This window comes from Engystomops pustulosus, chromosome 3, assembly GCF_040894005.1.
Source record: "Engystomops pustulosus chromosome 3, aEngPut4.maternal, whole genome shotgun sequence".
Lineage (NCBI taxonomy): Eukaryota > Metazoa > Chordata > Amphibia > Anura > Leptodactylidae > Engystomops > Engystomops pustulosus.
In genome coordinates, this window is record NC_092413.1 from 191,435,470 (window position 1) to 191,459,721 (window position 24,252).

General features: G+C 45.7%; 1 protein-coding gene across 4 annotated transcripts in view; it reads left to right on the forward strand.

Annotated features, from left to right (window-relative positions):
• The window catches only part of LOC140122506 (alpha-1,4-N-acetylglucosaminyltransferase-like), a 142,574-nt gene that overhangs the window by 7,462 nt on the left and 110,860 nt on the right, over positions 1 to 24,252 (forward strand). For all 4 annotated transcript variants that reach the window (XM_072143444.1, XM_072143445.1, XM_072143446.1 and 1 more), the window contains exon 2: positions 9,398 to 9,845. In XM_072143444.1, coding sequence (XP_071999545.1) covers positions 9,420 to 9,845 — 426 coding nt within the window. In that variant the 5' untranslated portion in view covers positions 9,398 to 9,419. The remainder of the gene's footprint in view (positions 1 to 9,397; positions 9,846 to 24,252) is intronic.

The window sequence follows — 24,252 nt, forward strand, 5'->3', positions numbered from 1 at the left end:
GCTTAGTGACGCACATATCCATCGCAAAGACCGAAGTGGGAAAATTTATTAGGGCCCGGGGTTGGATTTCAATTAGGCACAGTCTGCCATTTCCTTTTTTATTTTACGTTTATTTTTTTCATAACTCAGCGTCATCTCATCTGGCATAGTAGTGTGCTTTAATACTTGGCTAGAAAATAGCCATAGGAGAATCCAAACGGCTTACTTACGCCTACAGTAGCGTTATATATATTTGATTTCTGGTTGATCTGCTGGTGGCTGTAGTTGCTGCAGTGCATCTACTAGCAAATTGTGAGCAATTTGGAGTGAGACTTGCCACCACTGTGTTTTGCGCTTAGTGACGCACAGAGCCAATCACAAGCCAGGAGACTCTGCACTCCACCCAGCATGACGTGGTACCCTTACAAGTCGATAGCAGTGGTTGGCTGGCCAGATCAGGTGACCAGGAATAGACTAGCCCCTGCCTGCGCTGCTCGGATCATTCTGTGTCTGGATGCCGCTAGGGAGAGAGCTGCTGCTGGTCAGGGAAAGCGTTAGGCTGTTCTATTAGAATAGTGTTAGGCAGGAGTGATTCTACAAGAACCCAACAGCCCTTCTTAGGGCTACAATAACGTTTTATTTTCCTTTTTTTTGGTTTGCTTGTGGCTGGGCTTGCTGCTATTAGTAGTGCAGCTAGTACCATATTGTGAGTAATTTGCAGGGAGACTTGTGTTTAGCTCTTAGTGACACAAATATCCACCTCAATTCAATACAATAGCGTTATATTTTCCTTTTTTTTTGGTTTGCTTGTGGCTGGGCTTGCTGGCATTAGTAGTGCAGCTAGTACCATATTGTGAGGAATTTGCAGGGAGACTTGTGTTTAGCTCTTAGTGACACACATATCCACCTCAAACACCGAAGTGGGACAATTTATTAGGGGTTTTATTTGAATTACGCCGAGTCTGCTGATTTATTTTTTTTTACGTTTATTTCTTTTTAGAACTCACATTAATCTGCCAAAGCAGTGTGCTTTGAGTGTGGGCTAGAAAATAGCCATAGGAGAACCCCAACGGCTTATTTAGGCCTACAATAGCGTTATATTTTCCTTTTTTTTTTTTGGTTTGCTTGTGGCTGGGCTTGCTGGCATTAGTAGTGCAGCTAGTACCATATTGTGAGGAATTTGCAGGGAGACTTGTGTTTAGCTCTTAGTGACACACATATCCACCTCAAACACCGAAGTGGGACAATTTATTAGGGGTTTGATTTGAATTACGCCGAGTCTGCTGACTTATTTTTTTTTTTTTTACGTTTATTTCTCTTATAACTCAAAGTCCTCTGGCACAGCACAAAATCCAGTTGTGTGCTGTCAGTGTAGGTTAGAAACTAGCCATAGCAATAGGATAGCATCGTTTTGTTTAAAAAAAAAAAAAAAAAAACACACAAAAAAAAATTTTGAAGTTTACACTTTAATTTTGAAAATGTTTAACCCGAGGGCTAGGGGTAGAGGACGAGGGCGTGGACGTGGGCGTCCAACTACTGCAGGGCTCAGAGGCCGTGGTCCTGGGCGGGGTGAGACACCACCTGCTGATGAAGGAGCAGGGGAACGCCGCAGAGCTACACTCCCTAGGTTCATCATGTCTCAAGTTACTGGGACTCGTGGTAGAGCACTGTTGAGGCCAGAACAGTGCGAAGAGGTGATGTCGTGGATTGCGGACAATGATTCTAGCCATTTGTCCACCAGTCAGTCTTCGACGCAGTCCACCCATGTCACCGAAATCAGCACTCCTCCAGCTCCTCCACCTCAGCCTCCTTCCCCCCAGTCTGCCCCCTCCCACCAAAATTTGGCATTTGAACCTGCATACTCTGAGGAACTGTTTTCTGGACCCTTCCCACAGTCACAAACCACTTGTCCGGTTGCTGCTGAGCAATTTTCCGATGCCCAGGTTTTCCACCAGTCGCAGTCTGTGGGTGATGATGACATTATTGATGTAGTGGAAGAAGTGTGTAAAGAGGTGTCGGACGATGAGGAGACACGGTTGTCAGACAGTGCTGAAGTTGTTGTCAGGGCAGGAAGTCCGAGGGGGGAGCAGACTGAGGGATCGGAGGATGATGAGGTGCCAGACCCAAGCTGGGTTGATAGGCCGGGTGAACACAGTGCTTCTGAGACGGAGGCGAGTCCTATAGCAGAACAGGTTGGAAGAGGCAGTGGTGGGGCCAGACGGAGAGGCAGGACCAGAGCTGGTGCATCAGCGCCAAATGTTGCCCGTAGTCAAGCTCCCGTGGCGAGGGCTAGATTTTCAGAAGTCTGGAGGTTCTTTAAAGAAACACCGGATGACCGACGGACTGTGGTGTGCAACCTTTGCCAAACCAGGATCAGCAGGGGTTCCACCACTACTAGCTTAACTACCACCAGTATGCGCAGGCATATGAATGCTAAACACCCCACTCAATGGCACCAAGCCCGTTCACCTCCGGCCGGGCACACCACTGCTCCTTCCCCTGTGTCATCTGCTAGTCAGCCCCCTGCCCAGGACCACGGCCCAAACACCTCCCGTGCGAAAACCCCATCTTCGCCTCCACGATCCTCCACAGCATCCACCAGCGTTCAGCTCTCCATACCCCAGACACTGGAGCGCAAAAGGAAGTATAGCGCAACCCACCCACACGCCAAAGCCCTCAAGGTCCACATCTCCAAGTTGCTTAGCCTGGAGATGCTGCCCTATAGGCTGATAGAGACCGAGGCCTTTCGAAACCTCATGGCGGCGGCCGCCCCTCGGTATTCGGTACCCAGCCGCCACTACTTTTCCCGATGTGCCGTCCCAGCCCTGCACAAGCACGTGTCAGAGAACATCATCCGTGCCCTGACCAACGCCGTTTCTGACAAGGTCCACCTGACCACGGACACGTGGACGAGTGCTGCCGGGCAGGGCCACTATATATCGCTGACGGCACATTGGGTTAACTTGGTGGAGGCTGGGACCGAGTCTGACCCTGGGGCTGCTCATATACTGGCATACCTTGGTCCAGGTCTCAGAGGCCTACTATGCCTCCTTCTCCTCCCACCCCTCCTCCACCTCCTCCTCCTCCAAATTACCATCCGTGGGCATGGCGCCATCAGTCGGTAGCTCTAGGCACAGCAGCAGTGCCGTCGCTAAGCGACAGCAGACGGTGCTCAAACTGCTGAGCCTAGGCGATAAAAGGCACACTGCCCAAGAGCTATTACAGGGCATCACGGCGCAGACTGATCTGTGGCTGGCACCGCTGAACCTGAAGCCAGGCATGGTTGTGTGTGACAACGGCCGTAACCTGGTGGCGGCTCTGCAACTCGGCAGACTGACACATGTGCCATGCCTGGCCCATGTGTTAAATCTCATAGTTCAGCGTTTCCTCAAGACATACCCCAATCTGTCTGATTTGCTCACGAAGGTACGCCGCATCTGTGCGCATTTCAGGAAGTCCAGCACAGATGCTGCCACTCTCAGGGCAGCGCAGCGCCACCTCCAACTGCCCGCTCACCAACTGTTGTGCGACGTGCCCACGAGGTGGAATTCAACATTAACCATGTTATCCAGCGATGTTATTAGCGATTGTAGACTGCCAGATGTCAACTTCCACCAGAACTGGTAGTCAGGTCAGTCAGCTTCCTCAAGTCTACAATGAGGAGTGGACGTGGATGTCTGATATCTGTCAGGTGCTGAGTAACTTTGAGGAGTCAACACAGATGGTCAGTGGCGATGCTGCCGTCATCAGCCTCACCATCCCGCTGCTTGGCCTGTTGAAAAACTCTCTGGTCAGCATGAAGTCGGAAGCTTTGTGCTCGTCACAAGAGATGGGGGAAGAAGATTCCCTTGTTGATAGCCAAAGCACCCTTAGGTCTGTTTCTCAGCGCATATCGGAGGAGGTGGAGGAGGATGAGGAGGAAGAGGAGGAGAATGTTGGCGAGACAGAAGAGGGGACCATTGTTCAGTCCTTCACTGTTCAGCGTGTATGGGCAGAAGAAGAGGAGTTGGAGGAGTTGGAGGAGGAGGAAATGGGCAGTCAGGCCAGTGAGGGGATGGCACATGTGGCAGATTTTATGCTAGGCTGCCTATCCCGTGACCCTCGCGTTCAAAGAATTTATTCCAGCACCGATTACTGGGTATTCGCTCTCCTGGACCCACGGTACAAGCAAAATCTTTCCACTCTCATACCTGGAGAGGAAAGGAGTGTGAGAATGCATGAATACCAGCAGGTGCACAAGCTGAAACAGTATTTCCCTTCTGACAGCGCTAGCGGCAGAGGGCGTACTTCTGCGGGACAAGTAGCAAGGGAGAGTAGGCGAGCAGGTAGTTTTCCAGCACTGGCAGGGGTACGCTTTACAAGGCCTTTGCCAGTTTTATGTCACCCCAGCAAGACACTGTCACCTGTCCCCAGTCTCGGCAGAGTAGGGCTGATCTTTACAGAAAGATGGTGAGGGAGTATGTAGCTGACCATACCATCGTCCTAAATGATCACACAGCTCCCTACAACTACTGGGTTTCAAACCTGGACATGTGGCACGAACTGGTGCTGTACGCCTTGGAGGTTCTTGCCTGCCCTGCCGCTAGCGTGTTGTCCGAGCGGGTTTTCAGTGCAGCTGGTGGCATCATCACCGATAAGCATACACGCCTGTCGACTGACAGCGCTGACAGGCTGACGCTTATCAAGATGAATAAAGCCTGGATTTCTCCGGATTTTCATTCTCCAAAAGGTGAAAGAAGCTCAACCTGAATAATGTATGCACTCCTCCTCCTCATTGTCCTCCTTCTCTTCCTCTTTGTACACTAAAGCATAGGAAACTGGCTATTATATAATTATCATTTACCGATATTATTTCAGCGCTTCTTGCGCATCTGTTTACATTCCCCTCACCCGCCATATCCTAAACTTATAAGAACACTACTACACTTGATCTTATACAAAAGGTTCTTAGAAGTGCTGTTTGGGGAGTAGCCTAGAGACAGGGGCTTGGATTGGCGAAAGCTCGCCTGGCAGCGGAGCGCCAGCTCCATCTCAACATCCAACTAACATAGTTTTAACTGCAGCACCTTTAATCTACTACTAGTTCACTGCCTCCATACATCGTCCCCTTATCAAACTAGCTGTGTCGGGCAGAATTTTGGGTTGTTTTCATGGCTTCCACATCAAACTTGTTAACTTTGTCGCCACCCTGCTGTGTAATCCACAAAATATACTGGCAAACTTTTATCATTTACCGATATTATCTCAGCGTTTTTTGCGCATCGGTTTACATTCCCCTCACCCGCCATATCCTAAAATTATAAGAACGCTACTACACTTGATCTTATACAAAAGGTTCTTAGAAGTGCTTTTTTGGGGAGTAGCCTAGAGACAGGGGCTTGGATTGGCGAAAGCTCGCCTGGCAGCGGATCGCCAGCTCCATCTCAAGATCCAACTAACATAGTTGTAACTGCAGCACCTTTAATCTACTACTAGTTCACTGCCTCCATACATCGTCCCCTTATCAAACGAGCTGTGTCGGGCAGAATTTTGGGTTGTTTTCATCGCTTCCACATCAAACTTGTTAACTTTGTCGCCAACCTGCTGTGTAATCCACAAAATATACTGGCAAACTTTTATCATTTACCGATATTATTTCAGCGCTTCTTGCGCATCTGTTTACATTCCCCTCACCCGCCATATCCTAAACTTATAAGAAAGCTACTGCACTTGATCTTATACAAAAGGTTCTTAGAAGTGCTGTTTGGGGAGTAGCCTAGAGACAGGGGCTTGGATTGGCGAAAGCTCGCCTGGCAGCGGAGCGCCAGCTCCATCTCAAGATCCAACTAACATAGTTTTAACTGCAACACCTTTAATCTACTACTAGTTCACTGCCTCCATACATCATCCCCTTATCAAACGAGCTGTGTCGGGCAGAATTTTGGGTTGTTTTCATGGCTTCCACATCAAACTTGTTAACTTTGTCGCCACCCTGCTGTGTAATCCACAAAATATACTGGCAAACTTTTATCATTTACCGATATTATTTCAGCGCTTCTTGCGCATCTGTTTACATTCCCCTCACCCGCCATATCCTAAACTTATAAGAACACTACTACACTTGATCTTATACAAAAGGTTCTTAGAAGTGCTGTTTGGGGAGTAGCCTAGAGACAGGGGCTTGGATTGGCGAAAGCTCGCCTGGCAGCGGAGCGGCAGCTCCATCTCAAGATCCAACTAATATAGTTTTAACTGCAGCACCTTTAATCTACTATTAGTTCACTGCCTCCATACATCGTCCCCTTATCAAACGAGCTGTGTCGGGCAGAATTTTGGGTTGTTTTCATGGCTTCCACATCAAACTTTTTAACTTTGTCGCCAACCTGCTGTGTAATCCACAAAATATACTGGCAAACTTTTATCATTTACCGATATTATTTCAGCGCTTCTTGCGCATCTGTTTACATTCCCCTCACCCGCCATATCCTAAACTTATAAGAACGCTACTGCACTTGATCTTATACAAAAGGTTCTTAGAAGTGCTGTTTGGGGAGTAGCCTAGAGACAGGGGCTTGGATTGGCGAAAGCTCGCCTGGCAGCGGAGCGCCAGCTCCATCTCAAGATCCAACTAACATAGTTTTAACTGCAACACCTTTAATCTACTACTAGTTCACTGCCTCCATACATCGTCCCCTTATCAAACGAGCTGTGTCGGGCAGAATTTTGGGTTGTTTTCATGGCTTCCACATCAAACTTGTTAACTTTGTCGCCACCCTGCTGTGTAATCCACAAAATATACTGGCAAACTTTTATCATTTACCGATATTATTTCAGCGCTTCTTGCGCATCTGTTTACATTCCCCTCACCCGCCATATCCTAAACTTATAAGAACACTACTACACTTGATCTTATACAAAAGGTTCTTAGAAGTGCTGTTTGGGGAGTAGCCTAGAGACAGGGGCTTGGATTGGCGAAAGCTCGCCTGGCAGCGGAGCGCCAGCTCCATCTCAACATCCAACTAATATAGTTTTAACTGCAGCACCTTTAATCTACTATTAGTTCACTGCCTCCATACATCGTCCCCTTATCAAACGAGCTGTGTCGGGCAGAATTTTGGGTTGTTTTCATGGCTTCCACATCAAACTTGTTAACTTTGTCGCCACCCTGCTGTGTAATCCACAAAATATACTGGCAAACTTTTATCATTTACCAATATTATTTCAGCGCTTCTTGCGCATCTGTTTACATTCCCCTCACCCGCCATATCCTAAACTTATAAGAACACTACTACACTTGATCTTATACAAAAGGTTCTTAGAAGTGCTGTTTGGGGAGTAGCCTAGAGACAGGGGCTTGGATTGGCGAAAGCTCGCCTGGCAGCGGAGTGCCAGCTCCATCTCAACATCCAACTAACATAGTTTTAACTGCAGCACCTTTAATCTACTACTAGTTCACTGCCTCCATACATCGTCCCCTTATCAAACGAGCTGTGTCGGGCAGAATTTTGGGTTGTTTTCATGGCTTCCACATCAAACTTGTTAACTTTGTCGCCAACCTGCTGTGTAATCCACAAAATATACTGGCAAACTTTTATCATTTACCGATATTATTTCAGCGCTTCTTGCGCATCTGTTTACATTCCCCTCACCCGCCATATCCTAAACTTATAAGAACACTACTACACTTGATCTTATACAAAAGGTTCTTAGAAGTGCTGTTTGGGGAGTAGCCTAGAGACAGGGGCTTGGATTGGCGAAAGCTCGCCTGGCAGCGGAGCGGCAGCTCCATCTCAAGATCCAACTAATATAGTTTTAACTGCAGCACCTTTAATCTACTACTAGTTCACTGCCTCCATGCATCGTCCCCTTATCAAACGAGTTGTGTCAGGCAGAATTTTCAGGTGTTTCACCAGATACATAGTGGAACTCGGTCCATCTGTCGCCGCCATGCGGAGACCTGAAGTTGCAATCATAGCAGCGCAATATGGATGCCCCATACTGTCGCTCTTAATCATGGAACCATTTCCGGGAAAACAATTAAAAATAGAACCACTATGCTATTCCATTATTCCTAGGTGAAATATTCAAACGACCCGGCCTGCTTTGAAAATGATAATTTTTTCAAAGTAAACGCTTCTGGCCCCCAGGCCCATTTTGGGTGGGGAGGAGCCGAGAGACAGGGGCTTGGACAGACGAAAGCACGCCTGGCAGTGGACCGCCAGCTCCATCCCAAGATTAGGCAGCCTCAGAGGCATCCATGCATGCTGCCCCTGCTGTTTCCTGTCCATTTTGCCTCCACAATCCTCCACAGCGTCCACCAATGTCTCATTTCAACTCTCTATACCCCAGACGCTGGAGCACGAGAGGATATGCAGCACATCATCCCCTTATCAAACGAGCTGTGTCAGGCAGAATTTTCAGGTGTTTCACCAGATACATAGTGGAACTCGGCCCATCTGTCGCCGCCATGCTGGAGACCTGAAGTTGCAATCATAGCAGCGCAATATGAATGCCCCATACTGTCGCTCTTAATCATGGAAGTCGTCTCCATGGCTGCCTCCACATGTCGTCCCCTTATCAAAAGAGCTGTGTCAGGCTCATTTTTCGGGTGTTTCACCAGATACGTTATGGAACTTGGTCACTATGTCGCCACCATGCTGTGTTATCGACTAATTATACCGTCAACCTTTTGTTCACATAGGAAATCATTTCAGCGCTTCTTGCTCACCTCCTTTGGTGAAGCCTGAGTCCATTTAGGGTAAGTCGCCATGACACTCTCTAGCCTGCCGCTGCTGCCGCTGCCTCTGCATGCCGTCCCCTATAGTGTCAGGGTCAATTATTGGATGTTTTAGATGCTATCTAGCCTCATTCGGTCACTCTGTCATGGCCATGCTGTTGCCCATAATTTTTGCATAATGGTGCGATTAAGCAGCCTCAGAGGCATCCATGCATGCTGCCCCTGCTGTTTCCTGTCCATTTCCGTGGTGTTTCCATCCTTTTCTGAGGTTCCCAGGTGTTTGGCCAAGCTTCCCTGTGCAGAGCCTTGGTCCCCTTGAAAAATGCTTGAGTCTCCCATTGACTTCAATGGGGCTCGTTATTCGAGACGAGCACTCGAGCATCGGGAAAAGTTTGTCTCGAATAACGAGTACCCGAGCATTTTAGTGCTCGCTCATCTCTATTCTGTACCAGTTCAGTGTATAAAAAGGCTGGAGGTGATCTGGAATTCTTTTTTCATATCTGTGCCATACCTTGAATGAATTGTATGCTTTGTAAATATTTTTTAACATTTTCTACCCTATATTTATGCATTTATTGTGAGTGTTTTATTGCCAGTACTATAGTCTGGTAGAATATATTTTACTTTTCCTGGCCAATTCAGTTAATTTGATCTATTCGCCAGTTTGTAACTACCATAAATTTCTTTTCTTTTGTTTTGCAGTCTGATCACACATGCCGTAGCAATGTCAAATTCGATGAAAATAGCAACTTTTTTTCTTCTCTTGACAACCATTGGTTTCTTTTATGGGGTCAATCAAAGACAGAACACCTTACCTTTAATGAAGACCCTGGATATATCTGCTCCCCTGCAGACCCCTGTTCCCAGGACGCCTTCTGAAGTATTGAAACAAGGTGATGGGATCATATTTCTGGAATCAACAGATCGAATGCAACTTCCTCCATTAGTTTTATGTGCTGTAGAGTCAGCAGCTCGAGTCTACAAAGACCGACCAGTGGCCTTCTTCATGAAAGGATTGAATGATACCAACACCGAAGAACTGGTGAAGAGACATTTTCCGACACTCTCACCCCTGAGTAACATTTACTTCTTCCCCCTGAATTTTGAGGAGATTTTTACAGACACACCACTTCACTCATGGTACAAGAAGGTAAGGTGCAGAATAATGAAAAATGTGTGATAGTACCGAGGTAGTAAAGGAGCTCATATACTAGACCTGGCCTTATGAGTGTATCTTCGTTTGTCTGGAGAGTTAGCGTTACCCAACATTTTTTGTACTAGGGATAAGTAGCTTACATGTCAATGTTTCCAGAGACAGGGGTAAGGGAAACAGGAGGCAGATAAGATATATAAGGGGCGTCGCTAGGTCAAAAGATCCGGGGCCCGTGCCCCGGATCTTTTGTCCTGTGCCCCGGATGTCTGTGGATCAATAGGACACTTCTGCTGTCTGGCACATTTCTACATTCTCAACTTTATTTGTACTCTCTGGACACAGACAGAGGTGAGTAGTCAGGGCCAGCATTAGGGACTAGCCTAATAACAGGGTCAGGAAGTGCATTTGTGCATCTTAGCAGCATGTGAAAGCCAGCGGCAGCAGCTTACTGCTTCCAGTGGAAGACACTTTCACTTAGCAGCTCTGTGTTGCCTCTGTGCTACACTGTTCTGCTATTAACTCCAGCTCCTTCTATATCTGTATACCCCCATCCCCTACCACTGCTCCCTGTGCTATCTAGCCCCCACCACAGCATCAGCTAATCACTAGCCGGCACTTGCTGTGATTCATTATCAGATTGTCGGGACAGAGAGACTGGGGAGTATACATACAGCAAGTGTGAGTCTCCATGTCCTGCTTACTGATTCCTCTGACGTTACAGGCTTACCATGCAAATGTGTTGTGTGAAGTATGTATAGAATCTTTTGCAATGTACATGGATAAACACATGCTGTGAAAATGCTAAGGTGTGTTTATATGTATATTTGAGTTGGATGTTTACCTGTGTATATTGTACACTTTTACACTGACCATTAAGTTTCATGATTCTCTCAGTCAAGAAAAATCATAACTATTATTCATCTGTGAACTGACAAAAATGAGTAATAAATTCAAATATGCACTGAGCATTGCACTTGAATTGATGCTGTAATCACAATATCATTACTTCTATTGTTCTGATGCCTCAGATAATCACAACAGACATTGAAGTTAGGCTGCATTCACATTCACGTATGCTCGTATACAATGGCGCACTAGAGAGTACAAGGGGTGTGCAGCTCTCCATAGGAAATGGCGCAGCCCAGCCATATGCATGGGGAGAGATAAAGGATGTTCTATTTTTTTCCCATGTACAGTACCACTGCCATGTACAGTACCACTGCCGGGTTACCATAGCTGTCTATAGGGACGAATATCCAGCCGCATAACTGTGAATGCAGCCTTTCTTTCAGGACCAAGTTTTTACAGGATTTAGCATTTTTGTCCTTTACTACATATTTTTTTAGATTTTTCTGTATACATAACTCTATGAGGGCTTGTTATCTGTAGGACACATTATACTTTACTGAAATCATTTATATTCTATGTCGTACTGGGAACTGGAAAAACAATACAGGAAAAAGGTTTGTTTTCACTGTACGGTCCAGATGACTTCTCCCTTTCATTCATTGACTTAGTACAATCACAGAGATATTACATTTATATAGTTTTGTTACGTTTTGGTGGTGAAGAAGTGCCAATTTGGAAATTTATTCTTCTTTTCTGTCCCAGCATTCATATTGTGGGATAATTATTTTTATATTTTGATAGATCAGATTTTTTAAAACACATGTTCATGATTTTATTTTTATTTGTGTTATATGGAAAAAGGATTTTTTAAAACCCTTTTTCTTTTAACTTTTATTTCAGACCCCCGTAGGTAGGAGTAGTCAGTTCTTAAAATATTAAAATAAAAATAAAGATTTGCCTTCTGCCATCCGCTCTGTACCCCACTAGAGAGCACAGGAAACTGGGTGACATCACTGCATCGCATCTCCTGATTCCTGCAGCTCAGTACAGTGGCCAGGTGCAGGAGACGTGGTATAATCATATCAACGCACCTCCTCCTTTAGTGAAGAGAGGTATGTGACTGGCATGGGGCCATAACTTGTGTGGGGTTGTTACCTGGTTGGTGACATTACTAGTGTGGGGCATTACTAGCATGGAAGCATTACTGGCCTTATAGCATAATTATTGTGAGGGTATTACTGGCGTGGTGGCATTGTGGCACAATTAGTGTGGGTCATTACAGGTTTGAAGCATTAATAGGTGGGTGTCACCCTAATTAGCGAGGGTCATATTGAAGGGATTGATATTCAAGGGGAATTTGCATTTAAAGTATTCAACTCTAATTGAGGGGCTATTAGGTGGTTGACACTTTGAGGCGCCAGAGGAAATAGGTAGCAATCTCACTTGTGATCTCTGTAGCTGTATATGTACAAGTACTGTTGTTATTAGCACAAGCACATGTGAATTGGGGCCTGTGCCCCGAATCTTTTATGACCCTAGCAACGCCCCTGAGATATATATACTTGCTTCTACCTAAAGGTGGGGAAGTGCTGAGCCATGACACATCTACTCCTCACATCTCCAACTGCCTTCTGCAGGAGTGGCTGCTGACTCACAGTATGATGGAGATGCCTGGCATGTACATGTCCTCGGGGCAATGTGAGGAGCAGAAGCTCCATGTACTTCAGTCTGTTCTTATCCTCCTACTGAACCCCTATGGCTAGAAAACACTGCCTTGGCTCCATACACTTGTTGTAATCACTTATACTCATAGATGTATATTAATTTCCTTATTGTTCTGTGGCTTGGAGACAAGTATGTTTTGTGCTAAAAACCCCTTTAAGCTTAAAATGTATATAGGTAGGTAGGTAGATTCCAAACATATTTTAACCCATTACACTGAACTTCTCATTGATTTTATAAAACAAAAATTGTGACTCAAGCTTCCCCAAATTGTTTATGATCCATGAGGTACAGACATATTTCATTGTGATACTTATAAGTATAAGATACTTATGATAAGCAGATAGTGGGGGCCATGTTTCATAGTTTTATTTCTTTGATGTATAATTGGGACACTTGGAAGGTCTTTTTTTGCGCCCTATGTATGATCATGTGTTTTTTTATGATACATTTTTTGTTTTTCCTGTCATGGAAGGTGCAATTTTTGGCTTTTTTGAGACTTTTTGTTGTAAATGCCTCAAATCCACATGAACACAAGCCGTGTGAGGGGGTTATATACAGGAGAGGACACAAGCCATGTGAGGGGGTTATATACAGGAGCGGATACAAGCCATGTGAGGGATTATATACAGGAGAGGATACAAGCCATGTGAGGGATTATATACAGGAGAGGATACAAGCCATGTGAGGGGGTTATATACAGGAGAGGACACAAGCCATGTGAGGGATTATATACAGGAGAGGACACAAGCCATGTGAGGGGTTAAATACAGGAGAGGATACAAGCCATGTGAGGGGGTTATATACAGGAGTGGAAACAAGCCATGTGAGGGATTATATACAGGAGAGGATACAAGCCATGTGAGGGGGTTATATACAGGAGAGGACATAAGCCATGTGAGAGGTTATATACAGGAGAGGACACAAGCCATGTGAGGGGTTAAATACAGGAGAGGATACAAGCCATGTGAGAGGGTTATAAACAGGAGAGGACACAAGCCACGTGAGGGGTTATATACAGGAGAGGACGCAAGCCATGTGAGGGGGTTATATACAGGAGAGGACACAAGCCATGTGAGGGGTTAAATACAGGAGAGGACACAAGCCATGTGAAGGGGTTATATACAGGAGAGGATACAAGCGATGTGAGGGGTTATATACAGGAGAGGACACAAGCCATGTGAGGGGGTTATATACAGGAGAGGACACAAGCCATGTGAGGGGGTTATATACAGGAGAGGACACAAGCCATGTGAGGGGGTTATATACAGGAGAGGACACAAGCCATGTGAGGGATTATATACAGGAGAGGATACAAGCCATGTGAGGGGTTAAATACAGGAGAGGATACAAGCCATGTGAGAGGGTTATAAACAGGAGAGGACACAAGCCACGTGAGGAGGTTATATAGAGGAGAGGACACAAGCCACGTGAGGGGGTTATATACAGGAGAGGACACAAGCCATGTGAGGGGGTTATATACAGGAGAGGACACAAGCCATGTGAGGGGGTTATATACAAGAGAGGATACAACCCATGTGAGGGGTTATATACAGGAGAGGACACAAGCCACCTGAGGGGGTTATATAGAGGAGAGGACACAAGTCATGTGAGGCGGTTAAATACATTAGAGGACACAAGCCATGTGACGGGTTATATACAGGAGAGGATACAACTCATGTGAGGGGGTATATACAGGAGATGACACAAGCCATGTGAGGGGGTTATATACAGGAGAGGATACAAGCCATGTGAGGGGGTTATATACAGGAGAGGATACAAGCCATGTGAGGGGGTTATATACAGGAGAGGATACAAGCCATATGATGGGGGTTATATACAGGAGAGGATACAACTCATGTGAGGGGGTATATACAGGAGATGACACAAGCCATGTGAGGGGGTCATATACAGGAGAGGATACAAGTCATGTGAGGGGGTTATATACAGGAGAGGATACAAGCCATGTGAGGGGGTTATATACAGGAGAGGACACAAGCCATATGATGGGGGTTATATACAGGAGAGGATACAACTCATGTGAGGGGGTATATACAGGAGATGACTCAAGCCATGTGAGGGGGTTATATACAGGAGAGGATACAAGCCATATAAAGGGGGTTATATACAGGAGAGTACACAAGCCATGTGATGGATTATATACAGGAGAGGATACAAGCCATGTGAGGGGGTTATATACAGGAGAGGACACAAGCCATGTGATGGATTATATACAGGAGAGGACACAAGCCATGTGAGGGGATTATATACAGGAGTAGACTTTACTGTAGACTTTGGATTTCAGGCTGTGGCCAGGGAGATAATGACATTTGAAGGTGCACTCACACATAGCTTTTGTAATGCATTTTTTAAAGCATCACAGAAATGCATGTGTTCTATATCTTACCATGCATTTGGTTGGTTTGAAAATGTGTCTCTTTATTGTTGGAGCATGCGATTCTGCAATGCATTTGAAAACACAATGCAAACGCTACGTGTGACCACATCCTGAAATGTACTTAATCTGGAATTTACATATACACGTGTAATAAGGCCAGAAAACCAATAAATGAAATGAGTTTCATGTGCAAAATTTTAATCATTTAAAGTATAGTTTAATTTAATTATAATTTACATGTTAAAATAGGGTCCAAGGAAGAAAAAATGTCATATCCTGCCCCATGCAGTACTGGAATTTATTGCTGGACACAATCTTTTCTTTGTACCTGTCCTGGACCAGGTGCCTATTTGCGCCTGAAAAGACTCAAAAAATTGAGAACAAAATTATACATAAGGCAAATGTTGAGCAAACTAAGATACATAAGGCGCACTGCACAAAATGCAAAGGTGTACTTGAGAGAAGACAACAAAAGTGTCATTGAAAAGTCTCAAAAATAAAAGAAAAAACTGCAGAAATAAAGATCCCCTAGTAAACCTTAAAGTTTATACCTCTGTCTCCTTTAGCAATTATCTGTTTAAAGAGGACCAGTCACCTGCAATTTCTCCCAAGTACAGAGAAACCCCCCCCCCCCCCCATTTGGCCGTTACTTGTTTTATGGGCGCACAGTTAGGTGCAGGAGCGAAGGAGGGACCTGCAGCTGCCAGGATTTTAGTTTCCTCATTGGTCCCTTTTAAAGGCCATAAAATGTTCGCATAATTGAATATTTTTTCTTTTGTTTTACTAAATTTGCCAAATAAAGCCCTAATGTGGGGAAAAATCTATCATTCTTGTATTGCTGTCTTTCAAGTGGCATAACATTTTTACTTATTTGGCTACGGAGCTGGTTGATGGCTTACTTTTTGCGGGACATGCTGTACGTTGCAACAGTTTCATTCTGGAGTACATATGTTTTTTTGTTCACTTTTTATAGCATTTTTTGAGGGATTCAATAGGTAAAAATCCCAATTTTTTTCTAGTTTATTGTGCGGGTTTAATAATGATTAGAGATGAGCGAACATACTCGTCCGAGCTTGATGCTCGATCGAGCATTAGCGTACTCGTAACTGCTCGTTGCTCGGACGAGTATTTCGCCCGCTCGAGAAAATGGCAGCTCCCGCCGTTTTGCTTTTTGGCGGCCAGAAACAGAGCCAATCACAAGCCAGGAGACTCTGCACTCCACCCAGCATGACGTGGTACCCTTACACGTCGATAGCAGTGGTTGGCTGGCCAGATCAGGTGACCCTGGGATAGACTAGCCGCTGCCCGCGCTGCTCGGATCATTCTCTGTCTGGATGCCGCTAGGGAGAGAGCTGCTGCTGGTCAGGGAAAGCGTTAGGGTGTTCTATTAGCTTACTGTTAGGCAGGAGTGATTCTACAACAACCCAACAGCCCTTCTTAGGGCTACAATAACGTTATACTTTTTTTTTTATTTGCTTGTGGCTGGGCTTGCTGGCACTAGTAGTGCAGCTAGTACCATATTGTGAGGAATTAGCAGGGGGACTTGCTACCGTTGTGTTTAGCTCTTAGTGACACACATATCCACCTCAAACACCAAAGTGGGAAAATTTATTAGGGGTTGTATTTCAATTAGGCACAGTCTGCCATTTCCTTTTTTATTTTACGTTTATTTTTTTCATAACTCAGCGTCATCTCATCTGGCATAGTAGTGTGCTGTAATACTTGGCTAGAAAATAGCCATAGGAGAATCCAAACGGCTTACTTACGCCTACAGTAGCGTTATATATATTTGATTTCTGGTTGATCTGCTGGTGGCTGTAGTTGCTGCAGTGCATCTACTAGCAAATTGTGAGCAATTTGGAGTGAGACTTGCGACCACTGTGTTTTGCGCTTAGTGACGCACATATCCATCGCAAAGACCGAAGTGGGAAAATTTATTAGGGCCCGGGGTTGGATTTCAATTAGGCACAGTCTGCCATTTCCTTTTTTATTTTACGTTTATTTTTTTCATAACTCAGCGTCATCTCATCTGGCATAGTAGTGTGCTTTAATACTTGGCTAGAAAATAGCCATAGGAGAATCCAAACGGCTTACTTACGCCTACAGTAGCGTTATATATATTTGATTTCTGGTTGATCTGCTGGTGGCTGTAGTTGCTGCAGTGCATCTACTAGCAAATTGTGAGCAATTTGGAGTGAGACTTGCGACCACTGTGTTTTGCGCTTAGTGACGCACATATCCATCGCAAAGACCGAAGTCGGAAAATTTATTAGGGCCCGGGTTTGGATTTCAATTAGGCACAGTCTGCCATTTCCTTTTTTATTTTACGTTTATTTTTTTCATAACTCAGCGTCATCTCATCTGGCATAGTAGTGTGCTTTAATACTTGGCTAGAAAATAGCCATAGGAGAATCCAAACGGCTTACTTACGCCTACAGTAGCGTTATATATATTTGATTTCTGGTTGATCTGCTGGTGGCTGTAGTTGCTGCAGTGCATCTACTAGCAAATTGTGAGCAATTTGAAGTGAGACTTGCCACCACTGTGTTTTGCGCTTAGTGACGCACATATCCATCGCAAAGACCGAAGTGGGAAAATTTATTAGGGCCCGGGGTTGGATTTCAATTAGGCACAGTCTGCCATTTCCTTTTTTATTTTACGTTTATTTTTTTAATAACTCAGCGTCATCTCATCTGGCATAGCAGTGTGCCTTAATACTTGGCTAGAAAATAGCCATAGCAATAGGATAGCATCGTTTGGTTTTAAAAACTAAAAAACACACACAAAAAAAAAAACACAAAAAAAAGTTAAAAAAAAAATTTAAGTTATAACTCTCATTTTCAAAATGTTTAACCCGAGGGCTAGGGGTAGAGGACGAGGGCGGGGACGTGGGCGTCCAACTACTGCAGGGGTCAGAGGCCGTGGTCCTGGGCGGGGTGAGACACCACCTGCTTATGAGGGAGCAGGGGAACGCCGCAGAGCTACACTCCCTAGGTTCATGTCTGAAGTTTCTGGGACTCGTGGTAGAGCACTGTTGAGGCCAGAACAGTGCGAACAGGTGATGTCGTGGATTGCCGACAATGCTTCGAGCAATTTGTCCACCAGTCAGTCTTCCACGCAGTCCACCCATGTCACCGAAATTGGTACTCCTCCAGCTCCTGCACCTCAGCCTCCTCCCCCCCAGTCTGCCCCCTCCCAGCAAAATTTGCCATTTGAACCGGCATACTCTGAGGAACTGTTTTCTGGACCCTTCCCACAGTCACAAACCACTTGTCCGGTTGCTGATGAGCAATTTTCCGATGCCCAGGTTTTCCACCAGTCGCAGTCTGTGAGTGATGATGACCTTGTTGACGTACTGGAAGAAGTGTGTAAAGAGGTGTCCGACGATGAGGAGACACGGTTGTCAGACAGTGGGGAAGTTGTTGTCAGGGCAGGAAGTCCGAGGGGGGAGCAGACTGAGGGATCGGAGGATGATGAGGTGACAGACCCAAGCTGGGTTGAGAGGCCGGGTGAACACAGTGCTTCTGAGACGGAGGAGAGTCTTCGACCAGAACAGGTTGGAAGAGGCAGTGGTGGGGCCAGACGGAGAGGCAGGGCCAGAGCTGGTGCATCAGCGCCAAATGTGTCAACTAGTGAAGCTCCCGTGGCGAGGGCTCCTGCGGCGAGGGCTAGATTTTCAGAAGTCTGGAGGTTCTTTAAGGAAACACCGGATGACCGACGGACTGTGGTGTGCCACATTTGCCAAACCAGGATCAGCAGGGGTTCCACCACTAATAGCTTAACTACCACCAGTATGCGCAGGCATATGAATGCTAAACACCCCACTCAGTGGCAACAAGCGCGTTCACCTCCGGCCGTGCACACCACTGCTCCTTCCCCTGTGTGAGCTGATAGTCAGCCCCCTTCCCAGGACCCTGCCACAAAAACCCCATCGTCGCCTCCACGATCCTCCACAGCATCCACCAGCGTTCAGCTCTCCATACCCCAGACGCTGGAGCGGAAACGCAAATATAGTGCAACCCACCCGCACGCCCAAGCCCTTAATGTGCACATCTCCAGATTGCTAAGCCTGGAGATGCTGCCCTATAGGCTAGTAGAGACCGAGGCCTTTCGCAGCCTCATGGCGGCGGCCGCCCCTCGGTATTCGGTCCCCAGCCGCCACTACTTTTCCCGATGTGCCGTCCCAGCCCTGCACCAGCACGTGTCAGACAACATAATCCGTGCCCTGACCAACGCCGTTTCTGACAAGGTCCACCTGACCACGGACACGTGGACGAGTGCTGCCGGGCAGGGCCACTATATATCGCTGACGGCACATTGGGTTAACTTGGTGGAGGCTGGGACCGAGTCTGACCCTGCGGCTGGTCATATACTGCCGAAGCCGAGGATTGCGGGGCCTACCTCGGTCCAGGTGTTTCAGGCCTACTATGCCTCCTTCTCCCACCCCTCCTCCACCTCCTCCTCCTCCGAATTACCATCCGTGGGCATGGCGCCATCAGTCGGTAGCTCTAGGCACAGCAGCAGTGCCGTCGCTAAGCGACAGCAGGCGGTGCTCAAACTGCTGAGCCTAGGTGATAAAAGGCACACCGCCCAAGAGCTATTACAGGGCATTCCACATCAAACTTGTTAACTTTGTCGCCACCGTGCTGTGTAAGCCACAAAATATACAGGAAAACTTTTTTCATTTACGGATATTATTTCAGCGCTTCTTGCGCAGATGTTTACATTCCCCTCACCCGCCATATCCCAAACTTATAAGAACGCTACTACACTTGATCTTATACAAAAGGTTCTTAGAAGTGCTGTTTGGGGAGTAGCCTAGAGACAGGGGCTTGGATTGGCGAAAGCTCGCCTGGCAGCGGAGCGCCAGCTCCATGCCAAGATCCAACTAACATAGTTTTAACTGCAGCACCTTTAATCTACTACTAGTTCACTGCCTCCATACATGGTCCCCTTATCAAACGAGCTGTGTCAGGCAGAATTTTGGATTGTTTTCATGGCTTCCATGTTAACTTTGTCGCCACCCTGCTGTGTAATCCACAAAATATACTGGCAAACTTTTATCATGTACCGATATTATTTGAGCGCTTCTTGCTCACCTCCTTTGGTTCCTCTCTGCCACCCATTGGTTTGAAGCCTGAGTCCATTTAGGGTATGTCGCCATGCCACTCTCTAGCCTGCCGCTGCTGCCGCTGCCTCTGCATGCCGTCCCCTATAGTGTCAGGGTCAATTATTGGATGTTTTAGATGCTATCTAGCTTCATTCTGTCACTCTGTCATGGCCATGCTGTTGCCCATAATTTTGGCATAATGGTGCGATTAAGCAGCCTCAGAGGCATCCATGCATGCTGCCCCTGCTGTTTCCTGTCCATTTCCGTGGTGTTTCCATCCTTTTCTGAGGTTCCCAGGTGTTTGGCCAAGCTTCCCTGTGCAGAGCCTTGGTCCCCTTGAAAAATGCTCGAGTCTCCCATTGACTTCAATGGGGCTCGTTACTCGAAACGAGCACTCGAGCATCGAGAAAAGTTCGTCTCGAATAACGAGTACCCGAGCATTTTAGTGCTCGCTCATCTCTAATAATGATATAATTTTATTCTACGGGTTGTTATGGACGCGTTGATACTACATATGTGCCGTTTGTTTTATGATTTAGACTTTTTTTAGTGTTATATGTCTCTTTATATGTTATGGGGTTATGGGCATTTTTATTGATTTATTGCTTTCATTTTTATTGAATAAGATTTTTTTTTCACTTCTTTACTGTTCCCACCATGGGACATGAATAAGAAATCATCTGATTGCTTGTTCATGATAATACTCTGCAATACTGATGTATTGCAGGGTATTAGCAGTGTCAGCCTATGCATTTAAGATGACGTCATAGACGGCATCATTCAGGCAGTGCCTTCAGGCAGCTCCGGGGTCCTGATCGGACCCCAGGGTTGCCATAGCAACAATTGGCGCCCCCTGAAGATGGCGTGCGGGGGGGGGGGGTGATCGTGGGGAAAAGATCCCCAAAGGGAAGTTAAATGCCGTGGTCACGCTAACTGCGGCAATTAATGGGTTAAGGACCCGCGATCGGAGCCCATTCTGACCGCGGGTGTTACACTGGGGTGTCGGCTATTAGTTATAGCCGGCACCCTGTGTGTCCTGATCCTGGTTCAGATCTTGAGCTGATATATCGGACGCAGAGCGGCAAGGGGTTAAGGAGGATGCATCCAGCACATCATGTGATGTTTCGGGACAAAAAGATTTAAAAACAATTGGCAATGAAAAATTGTGTGATAAATGGCATAGAAGCGGTACTATCAATGACATAGTACGGCCGCGGGACACTTAGTAAACAAGCCCCATTATGTCTGGACTGGAAGAAATGACGGGCCACGGTAGTTTCACCAAATTTCCTTTTGTTTTTCTTTATCTGTCAAGATACTTTCTAGTTCCACCTTCTTACTGTAATTACTGATTGCTGATTTGCGTTCATTAATGCGTATTTTGATTTGTCTTGGGGTTTGTCCCACATACGCCTGTCCACATGGACACTTAAGCATGTACACAATGTTGTTGTATTAAATGTAAACCAACCCTTAATAGGGATGGGTATCCCTTTTGTGGGATGTAGAATCCTATCCCCTTTTACGATATTGTTACAGTTTTGGCATGATAAGCAAGGAAAGGTTCCTTATTAGAGATGAGTGAGTATACTCGTCCGAGCTTGATGCTCGTTCGAGTATTAAGGTACTCGAGACGGCTCGTTGCTCGGACGAGTATTTCCCCTGCTCGAGATCGAGCATTTAATTTAAAAAACACAGTGAAGAACAATGAAGAATAGAATAAAAACAGTGAACACAGTGAGCACAGGATCATTTAAGTGAAAAACACAGTGAAAAACACAGTGAAGAATAGATTACAGATGTTCGGCACATCTGCTTACTTGTCGGAAGATACGCGCAAAACGGTGCGAACAAAATAGTATGTGAAGAACACATTGAAGAACACGGTGAGCAGCACAGAGACACCAGGGAGCAGCACAGAGACACCGGGGAGCAGCACAGAGACACCGGGGAGCAGCACAGAGACACCGGGAAGCAGCACATGGAGACACCGGGGAGCAGCACATGGAGACACCAGGGAACAGCACATGGAGACACCAGGGAGCAGCACATGGAAACACCGGGGCAGCGCATGGAGACATCGGGGCAGCTCATGGACACATCGGGGCAGCACGGAGACACCGGGGCAGCACGGAGACACATCGGGGCAGCACATGGAGACACCGGGGAGCAGCACATGGAAACATCGGGGCAGCGCATGGAAACATCGGGGCAGCGCATGGAGACATCGGGGAAGCGCATGGAGACACATCGAGGCAGCACGCAGACACATCGGGGCAGCACATGGAGACACCGTGGAGCAGCACGCAGACACATCGGGGCAGCACATGGAGACACCGTGGAGCAGCACATGGAGACACCGGGGAGCAGCACATGGAGACACCGGAGAGCAGCACATGGAGACACCGGGGAGCAGCACATGGAGACATCGGGGAAGCGCATGGAGACACATCGAGGCAGCACGCAGACACATCGGGGCAGCACATGGAGACACCGTGGAGCAGCACATGGAGACACCGGGGAGCAGCACATGGAGACACCGGAGAGCAGCACATGAAGACACCGGGGAGCAGCACATGGAGACATCGGGGCAGTGCATGGAGACATCGGGGCAGCGCATGGAGACATCGGGGCAGCACGGAGACACATCGGGGCAGCATATGGAGACATCAGGGCAGCACATGGAGACATCGGGGCAGCACGGAGACTTCAGTGGAAGAAGAGGAGCGGATCCCGGGACAGCGTATCTCCCGACAAGTAAGCAAATATGCAGAACATCTGCAATCTATTCTTCACTGTGTTCTTCACTGCGTTTTTTCACTTAAATGATCCTGTGTTCATTGTTTTTATTCTATTCTTCACTGTTCTTCACATCTGCTTACTTGTCGGGAGATAATATACGCGCGGAACAGTGAAGAATAGATTTCAGATGTTTGCATACATCTGCTAACTTATCAGAAGACATTCTTTTTCAATTAAATAACACATTTTATTCCCGAACCATGGTCCCTTTGAAAAATGCTCGAGTCTCCCATTGACTTCAATGGGGCTCGTTATTCGAGACGAGCACTCGAGCATCAGGAAAAGTTTGTCTCGAAAAACGAGCACTCGAGCATTTTAGTGCTCGCTCATCTCTATTCCTTATTTTTTACTTCTAAAAAATTCAGTCTTGAAATCTTTTTAATTCTCAAATCTGCCCGAACCAAATTATTCACCAATGATTTTCCTTTACAATAAATACATTTAGGAGGCTCTTTGAACAAATGTCCAAATTTTGGTTGATATTTTTTTCAAATCTGCCCTGTGTCACTATAAGTGGTTATAACTTTGGAACGCTTTAACATATCCAAGTGATTTTGAAATTGTTTTCTCGTGACACATTGTACTTCATGTTAGTTAAAAAATTTTGGTGGTATGTTTTGCAATTATTTATGAGAAAATCAGATATTTGGTGAAAATTTGGAAAAATTCTCAATTTTCGAAATTCAAAATATTTTACTTTTTCCACACATGAGTCATAACACCAAAAAATTTAATAACTAACATTCACCGAATGTCTACTTTATGTATCCATGGTTTTTTATACATATTTTTGTAAGATGTTAAGGGGCTTTGAACGTCAGGTGCAATTTTTCACATTTTCATAAAAAAAGCTAAATCCTGCTATTGAGGGACCTGCTCAGTTTTGAAGTCACTTTGAGAGGCCTAAATAAAAGTAAAACCCCATAAATTACTCCATCATAGAACACCCCTCAACATACGTAAAACACCTTTTATGAAGTTTGTTAAGCCTTTAATTGGTTTACAGGGGTTAAAACAAAATTGGATGCAATTTCGAAATTAAATTTTTTTTGGCTAAATGAATGTGTTTTTCATGAAATGTACAAATTCTCAGTGGATAAAATACCAAAACGCTCCACAAAATTTGATACCCAATCTATCCCGTGTATAACAATACCCCATATGTAGTGGTAACCTGCTGTATGGGCACACACCAGGGCATTGAGGGGGAGCTGCGCCATTCAGAACAGATTATGCATTGTCACTTTATAATGGCTATACAATCTTTATTTTTTACAATTTGGCCATATAAGGGACATGAGATGCACTTTACAAATACTTCTTTTTAGTGGGTCTGTAGCTTTTTGATGAGATTTTATTAACTCTTTACTCTATGGAGGAAAAGAAAATTGTCAATTTTGGGTTTCTTTTTTTTCTGTATATTTTGGGGGTCGTACACCATACACTAAAAATACTATAATATTTTTATTCTAAAGATCACTATGATTGCGGCGATACCTCATTTATATAGTTTTTTATATATT